Source organism: Agelaius phoeniceus, chromosome Z (assembly GCF_051311805.1).
Source record: "Agelaius phoeniceus isolate bAgePho1 chromosome Z, bAgePho1.hap1, whole genome shotgun sequence".
In the NCBI taxonomy this organism is placed as follows: Eukaryota; Metazoa; Chordata; class Aves; order Passeriformes; family Icteridae; genus Agelaius; species Agelaius phoeniceus.
Window position 1 is genome coordinate 24,392,439 of NC_135303.1, and position 17,126 is coordinate 24,409,564.

Genomic DNA, 17,126 nt, shown 5'->3' on the forward strand with positions numbered 1-17,126 from the left:
GCATGCAGACAGAGCTTGCATTGGCAGTAATTTTTGCTTTGGAGGACACAAAAAGTTAGAAAGTGCCTGAGGTCTTCCTCTGTTTCCACTTACTACCATCTCTCTAGAACAAACCATGTTTCAACATTCCCGTAGGACAGTGAACCAGTAATTAGCACTGATTTGAACTTATCAAAGTTGACTGACTGCACATCCCCACCACATACTTTTAAAGGACAAAGTAACTATAACACAGAGCACATGTACTTTTTTAAAATTTCAAGGCACAAGGCACACATTAATTACTTTATTCTCAGCATGATTAATGAGAGGAGTATCCCTTTTAAAAACAAAGCACATCGAAGCACGGGGCAGTGATATGTCCCACAACAAATCTTTTTCTAGGCATAGGGACAGATTCAAAGGGGTCTTCTTTTCAGTCCTGTTATGCCCTGGTCTGCTCAGTGGGTTTAGGGGAAGGTTGTTTGAGTCATTTAGAACAGTGTACAGGAGAAAGAATAAAAATCTTTAATAACAAACCTTTACATACAAATTTTCAGAACATTGAGGTAGAATTAGATACTTGGCAAATTTTAAAGCAAAATCCACACAAACTAAGGGACTTCAGAAACTTTAACTTAGGCAGCTTTAACTTAACCAGATACAGGCCATTTACTAAGGCCTTGACTGGAATTTTTTCATCTGGTTTACAATATATTTCCAGAAGAAGTTAAAAGAAGAAATACAGAAAGAAAGGATAAAATAACAGAAAGAAATCACTACCCATGGACCCAGGGACAAGACTAACAATTTTGATGTCCACATCAAAGTGACAGCCACAACCTCGATCCATAGGGAAAATCCCATGAAGCACAAAGTTAAATGTATTATCATATGCTCAGGTTCAGGTGGGAATGACCAGGTATCTCCGAGGGGGGAGCAGAATTTAACACTCTCTGATATAACACTGTGGATCATCCGCAGTTCTCTCTGGTGGGAGGCCTCAGAAATTGGTCTGGGGCCCGGTTGGTTTATGGCACCTTCTAAGATATGACAGCTGCCTTTCAAGTCAGTGTAGTTGAGCTGGTTATACCCCACCATCAGGGATGAATACCTTCAGCCTTAGTGTGAATGTCTGACACCTTCTCCACAGAAGGGAGTTTTCACACCTGAGCTAGATGAGTAAGAGAAGACATGATAAAACACTTATAGGCCTCTTCCCTTATCTGGCTCAAACCCCAGTTTCTTGATAAACACGGGCTGATTTGTTGTGGTCATCCTCTGGAGCTCACACTTTTTCCACCTGATCTTCCACATCATCAGCAAAGCACACCCTGCTTTTGCAAATTTGAGACAGACCAGTAATATTTTAGTCTCACAAACCCCAAACTTTAAGACTGTCTTCTCCCTTCTTATGGAATTTGCATTAAACATCTGCAAAACAACTACTTGACAAGCAAAAAGCGTAACTTATTATCCATACTGAATAGATACAAATACTCTTGGCCTACAAACCTCCACTCACTGTAGCTAGCAACATAAAGCTAATGTCAGGTTGGGCCGACCCCACACCTTTTAATTTATTTTGAATAACTTACCTATAAACTTCTCCAGCCTTTCTGAGGAAGTGAAACATGCAACTCATAATTCTAACAGGATCCTTTCCCTGCTTAGCGCATAAAAGCAATGAAACAGAGAAACTAAACAGTAACAACAGCTTAAAAACGCAGCTTCTGATAGGTACTGAAGAGAGATAACAGCACTGCTTCATAATGCTAAGTAATAAAAAGACCTCACAAAACCAAAACACCATTTTCTAAAAAGACTGAAAGATTTTTGTTTTCTTTTACAACTCTGAGGTCTATTTTTAATCAATTGCAGTATCATTAACAGAAGACTGCTTCCAAAGAAGTGCTAAGTAAGGAGCACAGCAACAAAGAGTTACTGTTTCTCTCACAGTGACTTTTTTCCCCACTTCCTTTCTGTTCTTTTACTCTAGCTTCTCTAAACCACCACACGCATTAGCATTAAAATCCCCTCTACCACCAAAACATTTTCCACTCTCTTATTTGATTTCAACTCACCTAATGAAAAGCTAGAAAAGAAAAAAAAAAACCAAAACCTGGCCTATACCTGCATGGCATTACTGTGTTAGGCTGAAATTTCAGCACCAAAGGGGAGATAATGAAATTTCATTAGCTGTCAATTAACATCACATCCTCAAACATAAAACCACCCCAACACAGTCCTTGGTTCAAAACACGCCTATTTTAAACAAAATAATGATGGTGGTAAATCAATGTTTACAGGAACTACCAAGGTTTGGCCCCACTGGACTGAAAGGAGTCTTTTGTTAGCATCTGCTGTAGGCTGCCATAATCAAATCTCACTGACTCAAATAAGGAGCTACTATTTAGATATTGATCCTGATGCAGCATCTTTTCATTAGCTATATTAAGACTGAGTAGCTCAAGACTACCATAAAAATCGTAATAACTAACTCAAGATGAACTGACTCACTGAGTGTCACAAAGCATTGTCAGTACATGGAGGGACAATTTCTGTGCTGTAGAAAATCAGAATTGACTATGGTAATCTACAGTTAGTTAAAAAACCACAAGTCTGTCAACCTCCTAAATGGTTCAAGCTAATTCTAGGCTCTCATCGGCCACCTTTCACCTTGCTGCCAGAAAGCTAGACAGTAACAGTTCAGAATCAGTTACTCAAGCACCAACTTGATTGAAAACAACTAACCTGAACTCCTACCTGTAGCAAATGTCCCAAAAGGTGAAAATATGCAAAGCCTGTTCCAATACCTGACAAACAATTTCAGTGACGAAATTTTCCTTAATGTTGAACCTAAACTTGCATGGCACAACTTGAGGCCATTTTCTCTCATCTTGTCACTTGGGACAAGAGAAAAGCACACACCTTTGTACAACCTCTCTTCAGACAGACATAGAAAGCAACAAGGTCTCCTGAGACTCCTTTCCTCCAGGATAAACACCACCAGCTCCCTCAGTTCATACCACCTACTCTCCAGACCCTCCATCAGCTCCACTGCCCTTCTCTGGAGTCTCTCCAGCACCTCAATGTCTTTTTGGTAGTGAGGGGCCCAGAAATGGACCCAAGACTTTAGGTGCAGCCTCACCACCCAATACAGGGGGACAGGTACTGTCTGCTGCCCACACCACTCTTCATGCAGGCCAGGATGCCAGTGGCCTTCTTGGCTACCTGGGATGGCTCATACTCAGCCAGCTGTTGACCAACACCCTCAGGTCCTTTTCCTCGGGAAGCTTTCTAGACTCTGCCCTGAGCCTGTAAGCATTCGGAACTGGAAAACAAGGTGCTTTGCACACAGGTCTCCAAACAGGTACAGAAGTATTGGAAACACTTTTTACAGGAGTGCCATTTGTACTTTGGCATTTTGCTCACCGACACAGCAGAGTTCGACACAGCAGAGTTCAACAGAGCATTTAGGGATTGCCACAACGGAGACAGAAAAAGGTGGAGCCCCCAGTGTTTAGAGAACAATCTTCAACTTCTGAGTAACGCTTACCAGAAAGGGGAAGTGAACACAGAGAATACATGTTGGGGGAGGGGTAGAAGGGCATACTAAAAAATGCAAAGGATGGACTGGTGCCAGCCTAGATGACAAACTGAGGTACCCAGGAACAATCATGGACTGCACTAATCAGTACCTGGAATGGAAGGAACAAATGCCATTTTGTTAGAGAAAATCAGAAGTAAAAATATTCTCACAGAAAATATAAGAGAACACAGTCTCACTGTCATAGCCTGATCTGAAATCCTCTGTTTTTCATCAATTGCATTTTTATTAATACCAGCATGCCTTCACTTGCAGGAAGCTTGCTGGAGGTCCCAGCAACTTGCAGTAATAAGAGGGTTTCAGGTCTGAAATGAAAGTTTATAATTCATATTGAAAGCAGACTGGGAACTGTTTAATTGTTTCTCTGACGTTTTTCTCCCTTCAGACCTGATGACTGAAGTATAACTCCCCACATCCACATGCTCACATCTTCCTAGCTAACAGAAACCTTTCTTTGAGTACAGAAGAAACCCAAACCACCATCACTTACATCTAATTTAAGCCAACTGCCAAGGCCTTAGGCATGTGACTCAATGCAAGTGTTCTGTTCCTGTGAAAGCTGTCACAGCTCCTACTTCACCTTAGAACTGAGGTGAACTTGTTTATGACTCAAACTAAGTATCTATGTCAAGAATCCTACTTTTAACTCTGACAGCAACTAGCGGGAGAAAAGTCAACAAAACAGCATTGAGGTAGCAACCCTTTATGTTAAATCCTTATGTTTCCTCCTGCCTCCCTCCCAACTGGAGTAACTGAAAACTCTAATTTCCTTGGTACAAACGCTGGTCCTTCTCTATAGAATATAAATGTTGTCTCAACTCTAGACCAGGATCAACAAACCTTACCATGAACATGAAAGTAAGACTTTTAAAAAATATCAGTACACCCCTTTTATCTCCCCAAAAGCTTTTGCTGCACACTATATAAGGCTCTAATCAAAAAGACATCATGACAGTTAGCACTCTTCAAGAAAACACTGCTTAAGTAACAGACAACTAAGCAGAAGCCATTAAAGCTTCTCAAATCTGAAGGACTTAAAATCCTTTTTGTAAACAGGATTAATATCCAACATGATATGAACTCTGCAAAGTATAATGTAGTTTGAGACATCAACGGATTTCTTAAAAGATGCAGGGGAAACCCTACTCTTGCATAATGCTGACAGAAAAAAACTATGTTTCTGCTATTTTCAACATCCACTCCATTCTGTTTTATTTTTGATAGTGAGTCTAAACAAAAGCTACAGCTAGAAAACAGTAACAATACAGAGTTACACAGGGAAAGTAAAGCATTTCTTAAAAAAAAGGCCTGAAAACACTATAAGCTAAAAGACATTTAGAGTCTCTATAAACAATCTTGTCCCCTTACCCAAGGGCTGACTACAGACCCAAAAGACTAGCTCAAGTGTTCAGAAACACAACTGTCTAACATATGTTGATGTCAAAACCATCTCTGTAACTGAAATTAAGTGCTGTGCACACAACAGGATTTACAGAAAAGCAATCTGTCAGAAAAAATGCTCTCATGTACTGAAGAAAATGACAGCGTCACAGCTAGTTGGTTTTCCCCCTTCTTATCACCTCTTTTGCCCACATTTTTAAAGCACTAAACTCAGGTCCAAAATCCTTGAGTTGAGCAGTGAAGACTTAGTGTTTTAAAAAGGAAATTTATTTCACGATATATTTTCACTTCCCCACCACCAAAATATTTCCCTCCTTCTCTGTCCAATCTTCACTTCTTATTTCCCAAACACAGAGGAATGGATGACAGCAACCAATGTCTGGTTTTCTCTCCTGTCTGTCCTGCACTTTCATAATTCATAAGCAATGCAAGCAGGCTTGCTGTTTCCTGACAGAGCTTACAGACTTGATACCTAATAACCAGTGAAGAAAAATCAACACAGCTTGGCCAAAGGCACCAAAACACTCGAGTAAATGCAGTCAAAATGCCACCGAAAGAGACAGCCTTCCAGTGCTGTAGAAACTATATCACCACATGAAGTTCCTATATTTATGTCTTTAAATAACATCTATCTATAACCCCAAGAAATTCAATTACAGTATCAAAGGTGTATTATCTGTATTAACATACAGAAGTCAAACATGCAACTACAGAGATATTTAAGTATGCAAGAAGGCAGTCCCTTTCAGAAAAATTACTTTGAAAAAAATCTGACACAACACACACCACGAAATTTTCTCTCCTCAAAAGTCAGGGATTTGGAAAAATGAATCTTATTACCCTTAATCAGCTCTGAAAGTCACTAGCAATACAATCTTACTTTCTTACTTACATTCTTCCTTCTCCTATGAATTTCCTTTTGCTGTGTCAAGCACTCATGCTGGTAAACCAGCTCAGCAAGTTCATCAGACATAAAAATAACCTTACATAGACATACAAATAACTGGATAAAAAAGTTGAGAGCACCATCAGCTTGTCATGTAACTAAATGGAACAGAAAGGGATGGTGGGGGTAGGGAACTTGTCCCTTTGATGACAGTCCACATTTTATCAGATCAAACTGCACCCCACCAAACTAGGGAGAGAAACCTAGCTTTGGACAGAACACGTCTGAGTCAGTCTGAGAGCTCCTGTTAGTTAGTCAGAGCTACAGCCTCTAACTCTTAAGAATCTTATGTTAAATTTGACTCATCTTCTTGAAAAAACAGAAAACTGAGTTATCAACTTCATCAGAAAATCCCATTTTTCACACATATTCAGCTGTGAAACACCACATTCTTTCAGAAGCCTGCCAACTTCCTCAGTACTGATTGTTTTTGGTAAGGGTGCACAACAGCAATGCTTTTATTACTGTCTTTTTCATTTCAAGGAAGCTGTTTTCAAAGAAGCTTAGCAAACTACAGGGAGAGGAAATTCTTCTGAGGATGAAATTACAGCCAGAGAGCTTTAGCAGATTTTGCTTCTGCAGGCAGGATGAGACTGATGGTTTAAATGGTCTAAACTTGTTTCTGCACTTATGTGACTTCAAATTAAAAATCTGTTTTATAAGCTACCTAGTTAAAATACTCAATTAGGCTAAGCATTTTTTTTACATTGGCATTTTAAACAGTATTCCAAGTGCAAAAAAAATTGAAGTTTGGATGTACTTAGGTATCAGATAGTCCTGGTTTGGGAGATATCACAGCGGATTTTTAACTTCTAAATAAGAATTTAAGCTTTTACAGTGACAGATGATACAAAACCATGATAAATAGCCACTAAATTTTCCAGATCAATTCCTTACTTAAAAAAACCCAAAACCCTAAAGCTAATTGTTAAATTTGTCACAGAAGAATGTATATTTACTTGAAAAATGCCACTTCTATTCTAAGACTTAAAACTGTGCAACTTCCAATGGTTTTTCAATTTATTTTTAGAAGAAGCTGTGGTTACTATTAATATTTTTAGAAAATTGGCTTTGCAGTAATTTTTTTCTGAAAAAGCACAGGTGCAACACCTTACACATTGAGGACTAAATGCACTAGAAAGGGTGACGTGCACATTGACACCTGAATTTCCAAGAGCACATTTAGAGTTTGGCTATTAGGAGTCCTACAAGGGAAAACAGTGGATTCCAACTTTAATGATGAAGAATGTTGCATGCGACTACACTATAAAACTGATTTTATGCGTTAGCATATTACCCATCCGAGCAATCACGAGACAACCTCGGAGCACTTCAGCGCTGTTTGTTAAAAGGGTAAAAGGCTTCCTGTGCATTTCAGGCTACGCAAGCAGCTCCCGGATAGCCACCGGGCGGGCCACGGCGCCAAGTGCCACCGCCGGCCACCGCGGCTCCGCGCTGCAGACGAGCAAGGCCGGGGCAGGAGGGCTCTGCCAGCCCGTCACGGGGGAGCCTGTCCCTGGGCGATGGCTCCGAACTGGGGGCATACCCCAGCCTTCTCCCGAGCTAAAGCGGGCGCGGGGTCGGGCCCAGACCCGGTGCCGAGGGCAGCCCCCACTGCTTTCCAGCCGCGGGAGGGGCAGCCCGCCCCGCCGACAGCAGGCGTGCGGTGCCGGCCTTCATGGCGGCAGGGTGCGGTCCGGAACGGAAGGACGGCCGTGCCCGCTCCCACCCTCGCCCGGGCTGTTCGAGAGCGCAGACCCGAAACTCAAGCCATTCACGTGTCGGCAGCAGCGGGCTGCGTCGCACCCCGCACGGCGAGGACGGGCCAGGCCGCTCTGTCCTTCCCTCACCTGGCTTGGCCGGTTTAGGTGGCGGCTTGGACATGGCTGGCCTAAGCACGGACGGGGGAGCGGCGCGACGGCGATCGGCTGCCCGGGCGCGGGCCCGCGGTGAGAGGCGGCGGTGCGAAGCCCGGCAGTCCCCGGGCGCAGCGCGGCAGCGACAGCGGCGGCGGCGGCGGCAGGAGCCGGGACGAAGGGCGTGCCCCGGCCGACCCCTCCCGCCCCCGCCAGCCCCGGGCGGCACGCGGCCAATCAGCGCGCGCGCCGCGGACCAGGCCCCGCCGCTTCCCTCCCCGCGCTCGGCCCCGGCCGGAGGAGCCGCCCAGGCCGGAGGGGCCGCCCGGGCGGCGCTGCGGGGGCCGGGCGGTCCTGGCGGTCCTGGCGGCTGCGAGGGGGCTGCTCCCCGCGAGCCGGCTGGGGCGATTTGTGCGCCGGACCGCCCCGGCTGGGAGGCGGGCGCGCCCCACACAGCTCCGTGACAGGACGCAGGAGGCGGGCCCTCCGCCTGCGGGGAGCCCTGCTGGCGGAAGGATGTCTTCTTGAAACCCTCGCGGCGTGGTTGAAGTGAAGTGCGAACTCCGGAGGCGTTGAGGTGTTGGAACTGCAACTGGTGGAGGCGCGGCCGAGAACCTCCGCCAGCCCCGCGGTGTGGGCCCGCAGCTGTGAGAGACGTTCCCGGTGCGGGTCCGGTGCGCCCTGGGGTAGCTCCGTGCGTGGGAGCATTGCCGCGGTATGCCCTAAAAAATGGGATGACTGCAGCGATGCCATGGGGTTTGTGCTCTGTTTAAAGAGACAAATTGACCCAAGTTAGAGTAGCGTAGGATTTCTGCGTTGCAGCATTTGTGACAAATTTGCTTTTGAAGTTTTTTTCACACACTACTCAGGACGGCAGAAGAGTTGGTGTGTTTTTGTATGATGGTATTTTTTGCCGCAGACTGGGATTAATTTGCATGTACACAATGACATAAATTAAAGTCCAAAGGTGAACGTGTTTGTTCGGTTTGTTGCGTAACACCCTTTGTGGAACAAAGGGTAGTCTTCTGCAACACAAACCTTACTGATGACTTTTAGAAATTTAGAGCTTTTAAATCTTATTTTTAAAGTAGCCTGAGTATCATCACTTAAGAAAAAATTATCTCGTTTCCCTCTTTGCATTGTTAGCCAGTACTATGAGCATTCAATGCATCACTGAATTTGAAAATTTTAATATTCCTAGAAAACCAATGTGTACTAACTTAAAAAACTCACAAATGCCAACTACTGTAGATAAGCAGCACCATTGCAAAGCAATGACTGTCATACAGATGATGGCTTGGACTAGTCAATATGTCTTTTGTTGGTTATTTTTTTAATGTTACCATTCATTAAAAAGCACACGAAGATCATAGCACAGACATGTGAAACAGTGGAACTTCCAGTCGTTGCACCAAATGCAAGAGGATTATATTATTTCAGGCTCCACATGTGTCTAAAGCTTACTTTCACAGAAACAATATGGTTTTGTTTTCATACTGATCCCTGTAACAGTCTTTTTCCTAATACAGTACAGATACTTGTTTGTTGGACATAGGGAGAATTTTACCTGCTAAGTCCTTTGAGGTCTTAGGTGTCATAGATTTTACCTTCCTAAGCGTGACCTAGGATGATAGATCAGGTAAAAAAAGGGGTGTGTTTCCCTATGGACAAATAGTTATAAATTGATGTGTTAAACTGAAGACAAACATTGTTTCCCCTGTCTTTTGCAGAACTGTTTTTCAGCTGCAGTATTTTTCCAGGATAGTTCACTATGTACTCTGCAAACACCCATTCGAGAAGAAAGTTCAGGGGAAAGAGCTGGGGCAAGGCAGTAGTTGTGTCTCCTGGCAGCTCTAACTATAGTGAAGGCGTTCAGGCAGTCAGAGCCTCAGAGTTGGTGGGATATGGTGAAAGCAGCAGGGATATGGTGGACAAATTAACCTTTAGAGTTTACTCTTCGATCTTTTCAGGGGAATATCAAGTGCTACCTAGGCTAAGTCAGCTAGGATGGCTTAAACTGCCCTTGCAGTAGTTTTAATGCTTCCAGATTAATCTGTGGTGGGGCAGAGGAGGAGGATTTGTGTGGTCTGTGCTGTTAATACCCTCAGAAAGGGAGTGGTGAATCACACAGTGAATATTACATTGTTGAGACCAGGTTCATAAAAGAGTTTTTGAACATACTCTTTGTTACAAGTCTTCATGAAACTTTAAAATACCTTTCTCCTCAGCATGCCACTTGTTTCTTTCTTAATGATTTTGTTTGTTTTGCCACCACAGCTTCTGTTTACCTAGTCTTTTTTATATTGTTAATGCTTAAGCTAGTGATTGTGCTTTTCTTTAGGATCTTGTATGATACCAACATTGTTAGAATTGATTCTCCCAGAGTTCCTTTCAAACTATTAAAATACTGTCAAAAATAAAGTACATTGGAATTTAAGATGGGGCATATATACTGCAGGTTTTTGGTTAGCATTAGAACAAGCAGCTGAGATTCTGACTGTACCTTTGCAAAAAGAAAAATGATGGACAAGAGAAAGAAAATAAATTAACTGTATAATTGATATTTCTTAATACCATAGTTGCATTCTTGTTCCTGAATTAAGATTTTTCACTGGCTGTTGTTTTTGACAGTAAAAAGGAAGAACTGAGGAGAAAACAAACTATGAAAGTATTGGTTATTGGCCTTGGGGGGTAAGTTATACAAAATTAAATTTCCTCTACAGCTTAAGACTAGTCTTCTCAGAATGATGTGATATAATTTCTATTTCTGAATACATTTTTTTTAAACTGGATTACAAATGCAACATATAATTGTGGAGTTTTATAGCATGTAACTCTTAAGAAATTGTTCTGTGTCAGTTGGAGACCTTAGGTGCAGATATCTGTAGCATCTTTCTTGGCACAGCTTGATTTACTGTACCGATTATTGAAAACTGATGGAATATACCAGAAATTTTCTAGAGGTAGAGAGTATTTAATGTGACTAAAATTTGGGGGAAGTTGTATTCTTTATTTGCATATAACTATATAGAAATCTATGTGTGAGCTTGTACATATGTTTAAAAGATTACTTTTTGCCTTGGTGAACTTTTTGCAATGTTTTTTAACAGTGTAACAAATGGAGGGAAAACAACGCTAGCAGAAAAACTTAAGAATATGCTTCCCAACTGTGATATAATCTCTCAAGATGACTTCTTTAAGGTAACAGTTTTATTGGAAAAACCTGATAGATAAAAGGAGGCTTGAGTAGGTTTCAATTATTTTTTCAGTTCTCCTATTGCTCCACTTTTAAAATTGGTGCTGCTTAAAGTAATGTTAATTTAATAAGAATCATAAAATGAGCACTGGGGTAACTGAAATTTAAGTGGCCAAACTACTGAATATACTCAGCCAATAGAAATTTCCTGTCTTTTTTGCCATTCTTTTAAAATAAGGTATGAATGAATTTTTCAAGATCCTTTTGCTAATGAGTTTAATCATACTATCTTAAGCCTACACACATACAACAATAAGTGGTTCTTTGTCTTCCAAGTCAAAACAGAAAAACAACTAGTGTTTTGACACACACTTTTCTAAAGTATAGCTCTAATGAATTTAAGTAATATGATTTGGAGTGTTTGTTGGTCTAAATTAAATAAAGTTTTTGTAATGTATTTTAACAGTTGTTTACATCAGTTTAATGTTGAAGATAAATTTAACTAATTGGATACAAAAGTGTATAAACCCTTACGGTTATAAACAGAGTATGTATCTCTCAGCATGGTCATAAAAGCAACTTTGAAAAAATTAAATTTTTTTCCTCCTTCAGCCAGAGTGTGAAGTAGAAACAGATGAACGTGGATTTAAGCTATATGATGGTCAGTAACTCTGATGCACTGCTTTTGAACATTGTACTGAAATTGTTGTGCTGAGCTTCAACACTTCTTCTATCCCATCCCCTCACTCTCCTCCCTTCTGAGCAAGGCAGTAAACAAGTGGTTATTTCTGAGCAATCCTTCTCTTAATTATCTTCAGCTCACTGAGATATCTAAGAAAACTTGCTTAACAAGTAAATAGCTCAAGCTAGGGCTTGGTCTTTCCTTTTCTCTTTTGAATCTTTTCCTCTCTTTCCTCACTTGTGTCTGGTTTAGTAGCAAATGGTACTGTTCAGTTGGAAGTCTTGGCTTGCAGTACTGGCATAAGTTTAATCTCATCACTTGGTAATGGCCCTTCTTCTTCTGCTTTTGCTGGTGAGCTCATGGGATATCATGTTGGGTTTTCCAAGTCAGTCAAAGCTTGGGTTTATCCTGACACCTTTATTTGATGTGAGATTTCACATAAAGAACATATATTTTTAAGTTCATGATTAATGCTGGCTCAATTTATTCTTAGAGACATCTAGATCCAGATCCACTTTAGGGCAGTGTTTTGTGTCAGGTCATATCTACTTGTAAACAATTGCTTGGTTAATAGCTAATCTCTGTTGATACTTTTTCTCAGCAATACATTTTGTGATCACAATTGGTCAGACCCTTCAGTTGTACCTGAAGACTGGTCATTACCAGCTATGCAATCTTTGGCTTAACTTCTAGACTTCATGTAAATGGAATGTGAAACTGGAGAGATAAAATGGACATTCTTATTCAAATATCCAGGTTTAATGCTGCTCTTAAAAGCTCTTTAAAAATGTGTTTACTGTTATGGTATCCAAGAGCTACCTTATTTCTATCTTTCAATACTTCCTCAATATATTCTTGAGTGTCTACAGAAAAAAAAGATATTACATTGTGCATTGTATACCATGGCCCTTTAAATCTCTCTATGCCCACCTGATAAACCTTATAAAAACGTAAAGCAAAAAATGCTGAGTGTCTACTCCCCCCTCTGACAACTGACAAAATGGTGGAGGTCTCAGAATTAGTACATTTTTATAAGTTTTGTGTAAGTGGAGAGCAGTCCCTGAAGTTTCTGTGAAGTGAAAAGCTGTGAATTCCGTTCAGACAATAGTAGATGCCATGAAGTCCAGAGAGACTACACCCAATAGAAATACCCCAATCCTGGTGCAAGCTTTGGTTTCAGTAAATCATCAGTAGCAAACACAGAACTATGGATATAATCTTTGGGGTAATCCTGTTCCCCTTTGTTTAAATTTGTATGTAAATGATTTGATTCTTACTGATTATTGAAGGGATGCTTTAGGGTTCTTTTTATTTTTTTATTCTTTGTTTTTAAGGGATGTTTAACTTTGTTTTCATCTAGTACTTGATGCCCTCTATATGGATGAAATGGTGACAAGTATTCGCAATTGGATGAAAAGCCCAGCAAGCTCAGGTGTTGTGACAGAAGAGCCAGAGAATACATGTGACAATCTGAAAAATGTTTATATTTTGATTGTTGAAGGCTTTCTCCTTTACAATTATGAGTAAGCAGTAATATGTAACCTGGTAAATAAAAAGCTACCCTAAAATTGAAGAGGGAACTAAATATGTTATTATCTTAGGCCCCTTAATGAACTATGGAATAGAAGATATTTTTTGACCCTGCCTTATGAAGAGTGCAAAAGGAGAAGGAGGTAAGATTATTGACTTCTTGTTTAAAAAGAGTCACAGCACCCCCTGAACTGAAGTGGTCCTTTTATGCTAGCTTTTCTTCAGTGCTTGCAAAATGTAAGCTATTAAGAACATCTGTCCTCTTTTTGTTAGTTTGAGGTTTGTTTGGTTTGGTTTTCATTTTAGAGCACATGGTTATTAAAGTATTAAGTGCTTTACAAACACTAAAAAGAGAATTTATTGTCCTGATAAATGATTTAATTCCTGATTGCATACTTGAGTAAAATTATATTTAAAATGAGAAATGGTTAAAACAAATACTAAGCACTCTTATTCTTGGTTAAATACAGTTAATTGATGATTATTCTTAGAGTAAAGATGTTCATGTGTGGGTTAGGTGTACAGTTTTGTTTAGAGTTTCCATTAATTTTAATGTGGATCTAAACTAGATTATTGAGCCAGTGTCTGACTTGCCTCTCAATTTGGAGCAATACTGTATGCTTGGAATAATATATGTGCACAAAGTCAGAATCTGCTGGCTGAGTGAAGAAATCTTCTATTCAACTGGCTGTGGGTGATACCGCTGTCTTGGTTTCTCACTAGACTCACCTAAGACATTAGTGTGCAGAATGGAAGAATCTAGACTAAACAACTAGTCATTTAAAGCTTGAGAAATCTATATACCTAGTAAATAGACAAAAAGTAGCTTATTTTGGTAGTAGTGTTCATACAGTTTAATTTACCTGCAATACCTTTGACAAAATTAAAACCACCAAACTTTTACCTTATCTTTTATCTTATTTTAAATGTGGTTTGATTGGCAGAAATGGGTAAGATAGCAAAAGACAGCAGAAGTTCATGTCACAGACTGAATTAAAACAAAGGAGCCTCCTTGGCTCCAACAGTAATACAGCCAGCCTTTCTTTTTTATTTTGCATGAAAGCTGTTATTTAACCAGCTGACACTAGGGGAAAATTTAAAACTTATATGGGAACACATATGTATTTTTGTGTAGCACCAGAGTCTACCAGCCAGCAGATACACCAGGGTACTTCGATGGACATGTGTGGCCTATGTATTTGAAATATAAAAATGAATTGGAAGAGAATGCAAGTATGCAAGTTGGTATGGTATCCTTAATTTTAAACTTACAAAATGCTTAAGTATGGCACTTGTGCAGTTTTTGTTGAATTGTGGGATTTTTTTTAAATGGGACAAAATTTTCTTCAAGCGTTTTTGTGGCATTTAGTAGGTTTTGATGTTTCTGATAGTTTATATTTCAAGCCTATAGGGATTTTGGTTTTGTATTTAATAATGAAAATTAGGAAGTTAAACAATGGAAATGTTCTGATCCCTAATTAAGTCTACTTAACAAGATAACTTGTCAAGATAACACACTTGTGTCTAAATAGGAAGCTTCTGAGATGATAGCTGATGCACTGGCAGAGTTCTTCAGAACAAAACTGAAATCCTGGTGAAGTCTTCTAATAAACTGAAGACACTTTCTAGGTGCTGACTGTCCACACTACAGTCAACAGTTTTGCATGAGAAGTGTCAAAGCTGGGCCAGCTGTTGGGGCAGTGCCACAAGTTTGTGTAATGTTCACACTTACACAGCTCTTGGACTAGCTGCTTCTGGAGTGGGACCAGAGGGAAGGGGAGGGAAGTTGGGTGGCCTCTTCATCATTAGCACACTGCTTCTTGCTGTGCAGTAAGAATAAGAACTGCAGTGCTCTTCCGGAACTTGCTCAAAGGCTGAAACTGAGGAACCTGAAATTATCTAGTGCACAGAGATCTTTTTCACAAATTATTCCATTGCTCCACTGTCCTCACATAACTACCATTATGCTTATGGAGACTTTTGTACCACAAAAAATTGTAAATGAATTATTAACTAGAATTATTTTCCATTATGTTGGGTTTTTTTACGTGTAAAACAAGTTTGGGGAAGAGGAAAATGGGAGGACCTGTTCTTGATTTTTTTTTCTTCTCTTCTGATGTCATCTATAGGAATACTGAAAACTTTGCCAATTTCCATTACAGATAGCTGGCATAGAACTCATGAACACTTCTTTTTTCTTCCTCAGATTATTTGGATGGAACAAAATCCCAAGAGGAGCTTTTATCCTATGTGTATAGTGATATAATACAGGAATTAAACAAGCTGAGGGAAGAAAGTAAGTAATGTTACTGGAAATTGAATCTATGTATCCTGTTCCATTTAACAAAAAGCTAATACTTTTATTTGAAAGTACTACAAGAATTATAGAGATCTCTCTTTATGTGCTACAATACCACATTTACTCATTACTCTGAGTCAATTTCAGTTAAAACTGTGAGTTCCTTGAAATGGGATGGTCTAAGATCATTGTTGAATTACTTAATGATAAAATAAAAACCATGGAAGAGAAGGAATATGGGATAAAATATGAATGAAAACAAATGTGTTAATGGAATTATATTATCACTAATATAGAGTGATGTTGTTTGCAAACACTGCAGATTAGATATGTACTTTGTATTTATTTTAGATCAGCAGGTCACATCATGACAATGTAGAAAGCCTGGATTCCATTTGATATGAGTTGAAAACACCAAGACTGTCTTACATGGCAAGCCAACCAACTGAGCAAATGCTGTGTGTATGGCCATAATGCTGCTTCATGTAACACAAGAGATTTTTTTAAGTAATTATTAACTCTCTCTCGGGTATGGAGACAGAGACTCCATTTAGGAGTATGAACACTGTGTTCCTGAAGTTTCCTTTAATCAATCCTGCTTTCGCTGAGCTTTAAATCTGATTCAATGTGTATGTTTTAAAACATGAAGATTTTGTGCATAGAACTAAACCATAAAGATGCACTTCTGTTGGATTAGTAAGCATATCTGAACATGGATGATTTGATTGCAATTTGAAATGATCATATAGGAATGACAGTGATTGCCTCTAATATTCTTAGGAGCTTATTATCACTGATAAACATGCTCAGAGAAACTAGCTGTGTAAGATATGTAAGTTTATGTAAGTTGTTATGCTGCTTATTCAGTAACTGAATACTTCACAGCTAAGATTATTTAGACTTGCTAAATACCTCTCTGGTGTTTGCACTGTAATTTTTGTGTTGTGTATTCTTTAGAGCAGTTGGGAATAGATGTTAAGAAAATGAAAACAAACCTGAAGAGGAATCAGATTGTTGGAAAAAGGTGGGAAAATAAGATGTAGAGAATGGAGATGCATCATTAACAAGATATAGTACATATATTGTGCAGAGATTGACTAGGATGGCACAGATAACTAAATAATAAATCCATGCTTCAGGGAGAAAGAAGGAAGAAATAATTGTTATTAATATTTGTAACTCACATTGAAAGTGAAATGAAATTGAAATGTTGTGAATGGAATGTTCAGAGAGCAAGAGTGCCAGACATATGTGAAAGCTTTGTTATAGAATTTGTGTATATATATATTTACGCAAACTAGGAAACTGGATCATAGTTTGTGGCTGAATAAGTAATGTCTTAACTCTTATGTTTTCTAGACAATTGGTTACATTTTTATGAGACAAAATAAAAATAAAACTACACACATGGAAACAAAAGGATGGATTTTATTACTTGATATGTGACAGCTGAACTGGTCAGTGATTGAAATGTAGTACTTTATAGTAAAAGTCCTAAATCTATGTAAAAGAAAAAGATGTTATCAGATTACAGCTGTGTTTAGCTGTGTTTAAAACAAAGTGCTTCCGAATATAATTTTGTATTATTATTTTGCACTAAAAGTTCTTCATCTTGCATTTGCTCATA

At 39.6% G+C, this 17,126-nt stretch overlaps 2 protein-coding genes across 3 annotated transcripts in view; one reads left to right on the forward strand and one right to left on the reverse strand.

Annotated features, from left to right (window-relative positions):
• OSTF1 (osteoclast stimulating factor 1) overlaps positions 1-9,390 on the reverse strand; it is a 21,829-nt gene extending 12,439 nt beyond the window's left edge. The window contains exons 1-2 of the mRNA XM_054651829.2: positions 9,360-9,390; positions 7,787-8,557 (exon numbers count right to left, since the gene is read on the reverse strand). Of these exons, the coding sequence (XP_054507804.2) occupies positions 7,787-8,557; positions 9,360-9,390 (802 nt within the window). The remainder of the gene's footprint in view (positions 1-7,786; positions 8,558-9,359) is intronic.
• Positions 8,318-17,126, forward strand: NMRK1 (nicotinamide riboside kinase 1). Of its 2 annotated transcripts, none has more exons than XM_054651608.2 (9): positions 8,318-8,455; positions 10,424-10,483; positions 10,903-10,993; positions 11,601-11,649; positions 13,031-13,193; positions 13,272-13,343; positions 14,336-14,445; positions 15,407-15,496; positions 15,851-17,126. In XM_054651608.2, exons 2-9 carry the CDS (start codon positions 10,455-10,457, stop codon positions 15,868-15,870), a joined length of 624 nt encoding a protein of 207 aa, XP_054507583.1. In that variant the 5' UTR covers positions 8,318-8,455; positions 10,424-10,454; the 3' UTR covers positions 15,871-17,126. The 2 variants fall into 2 exon arrangements, with proteins under 2 accessions (XP_054507583.1, XP_054507582.1); XM_054651607.2 differs by having other exon boundaries at positions 8,375-8,507.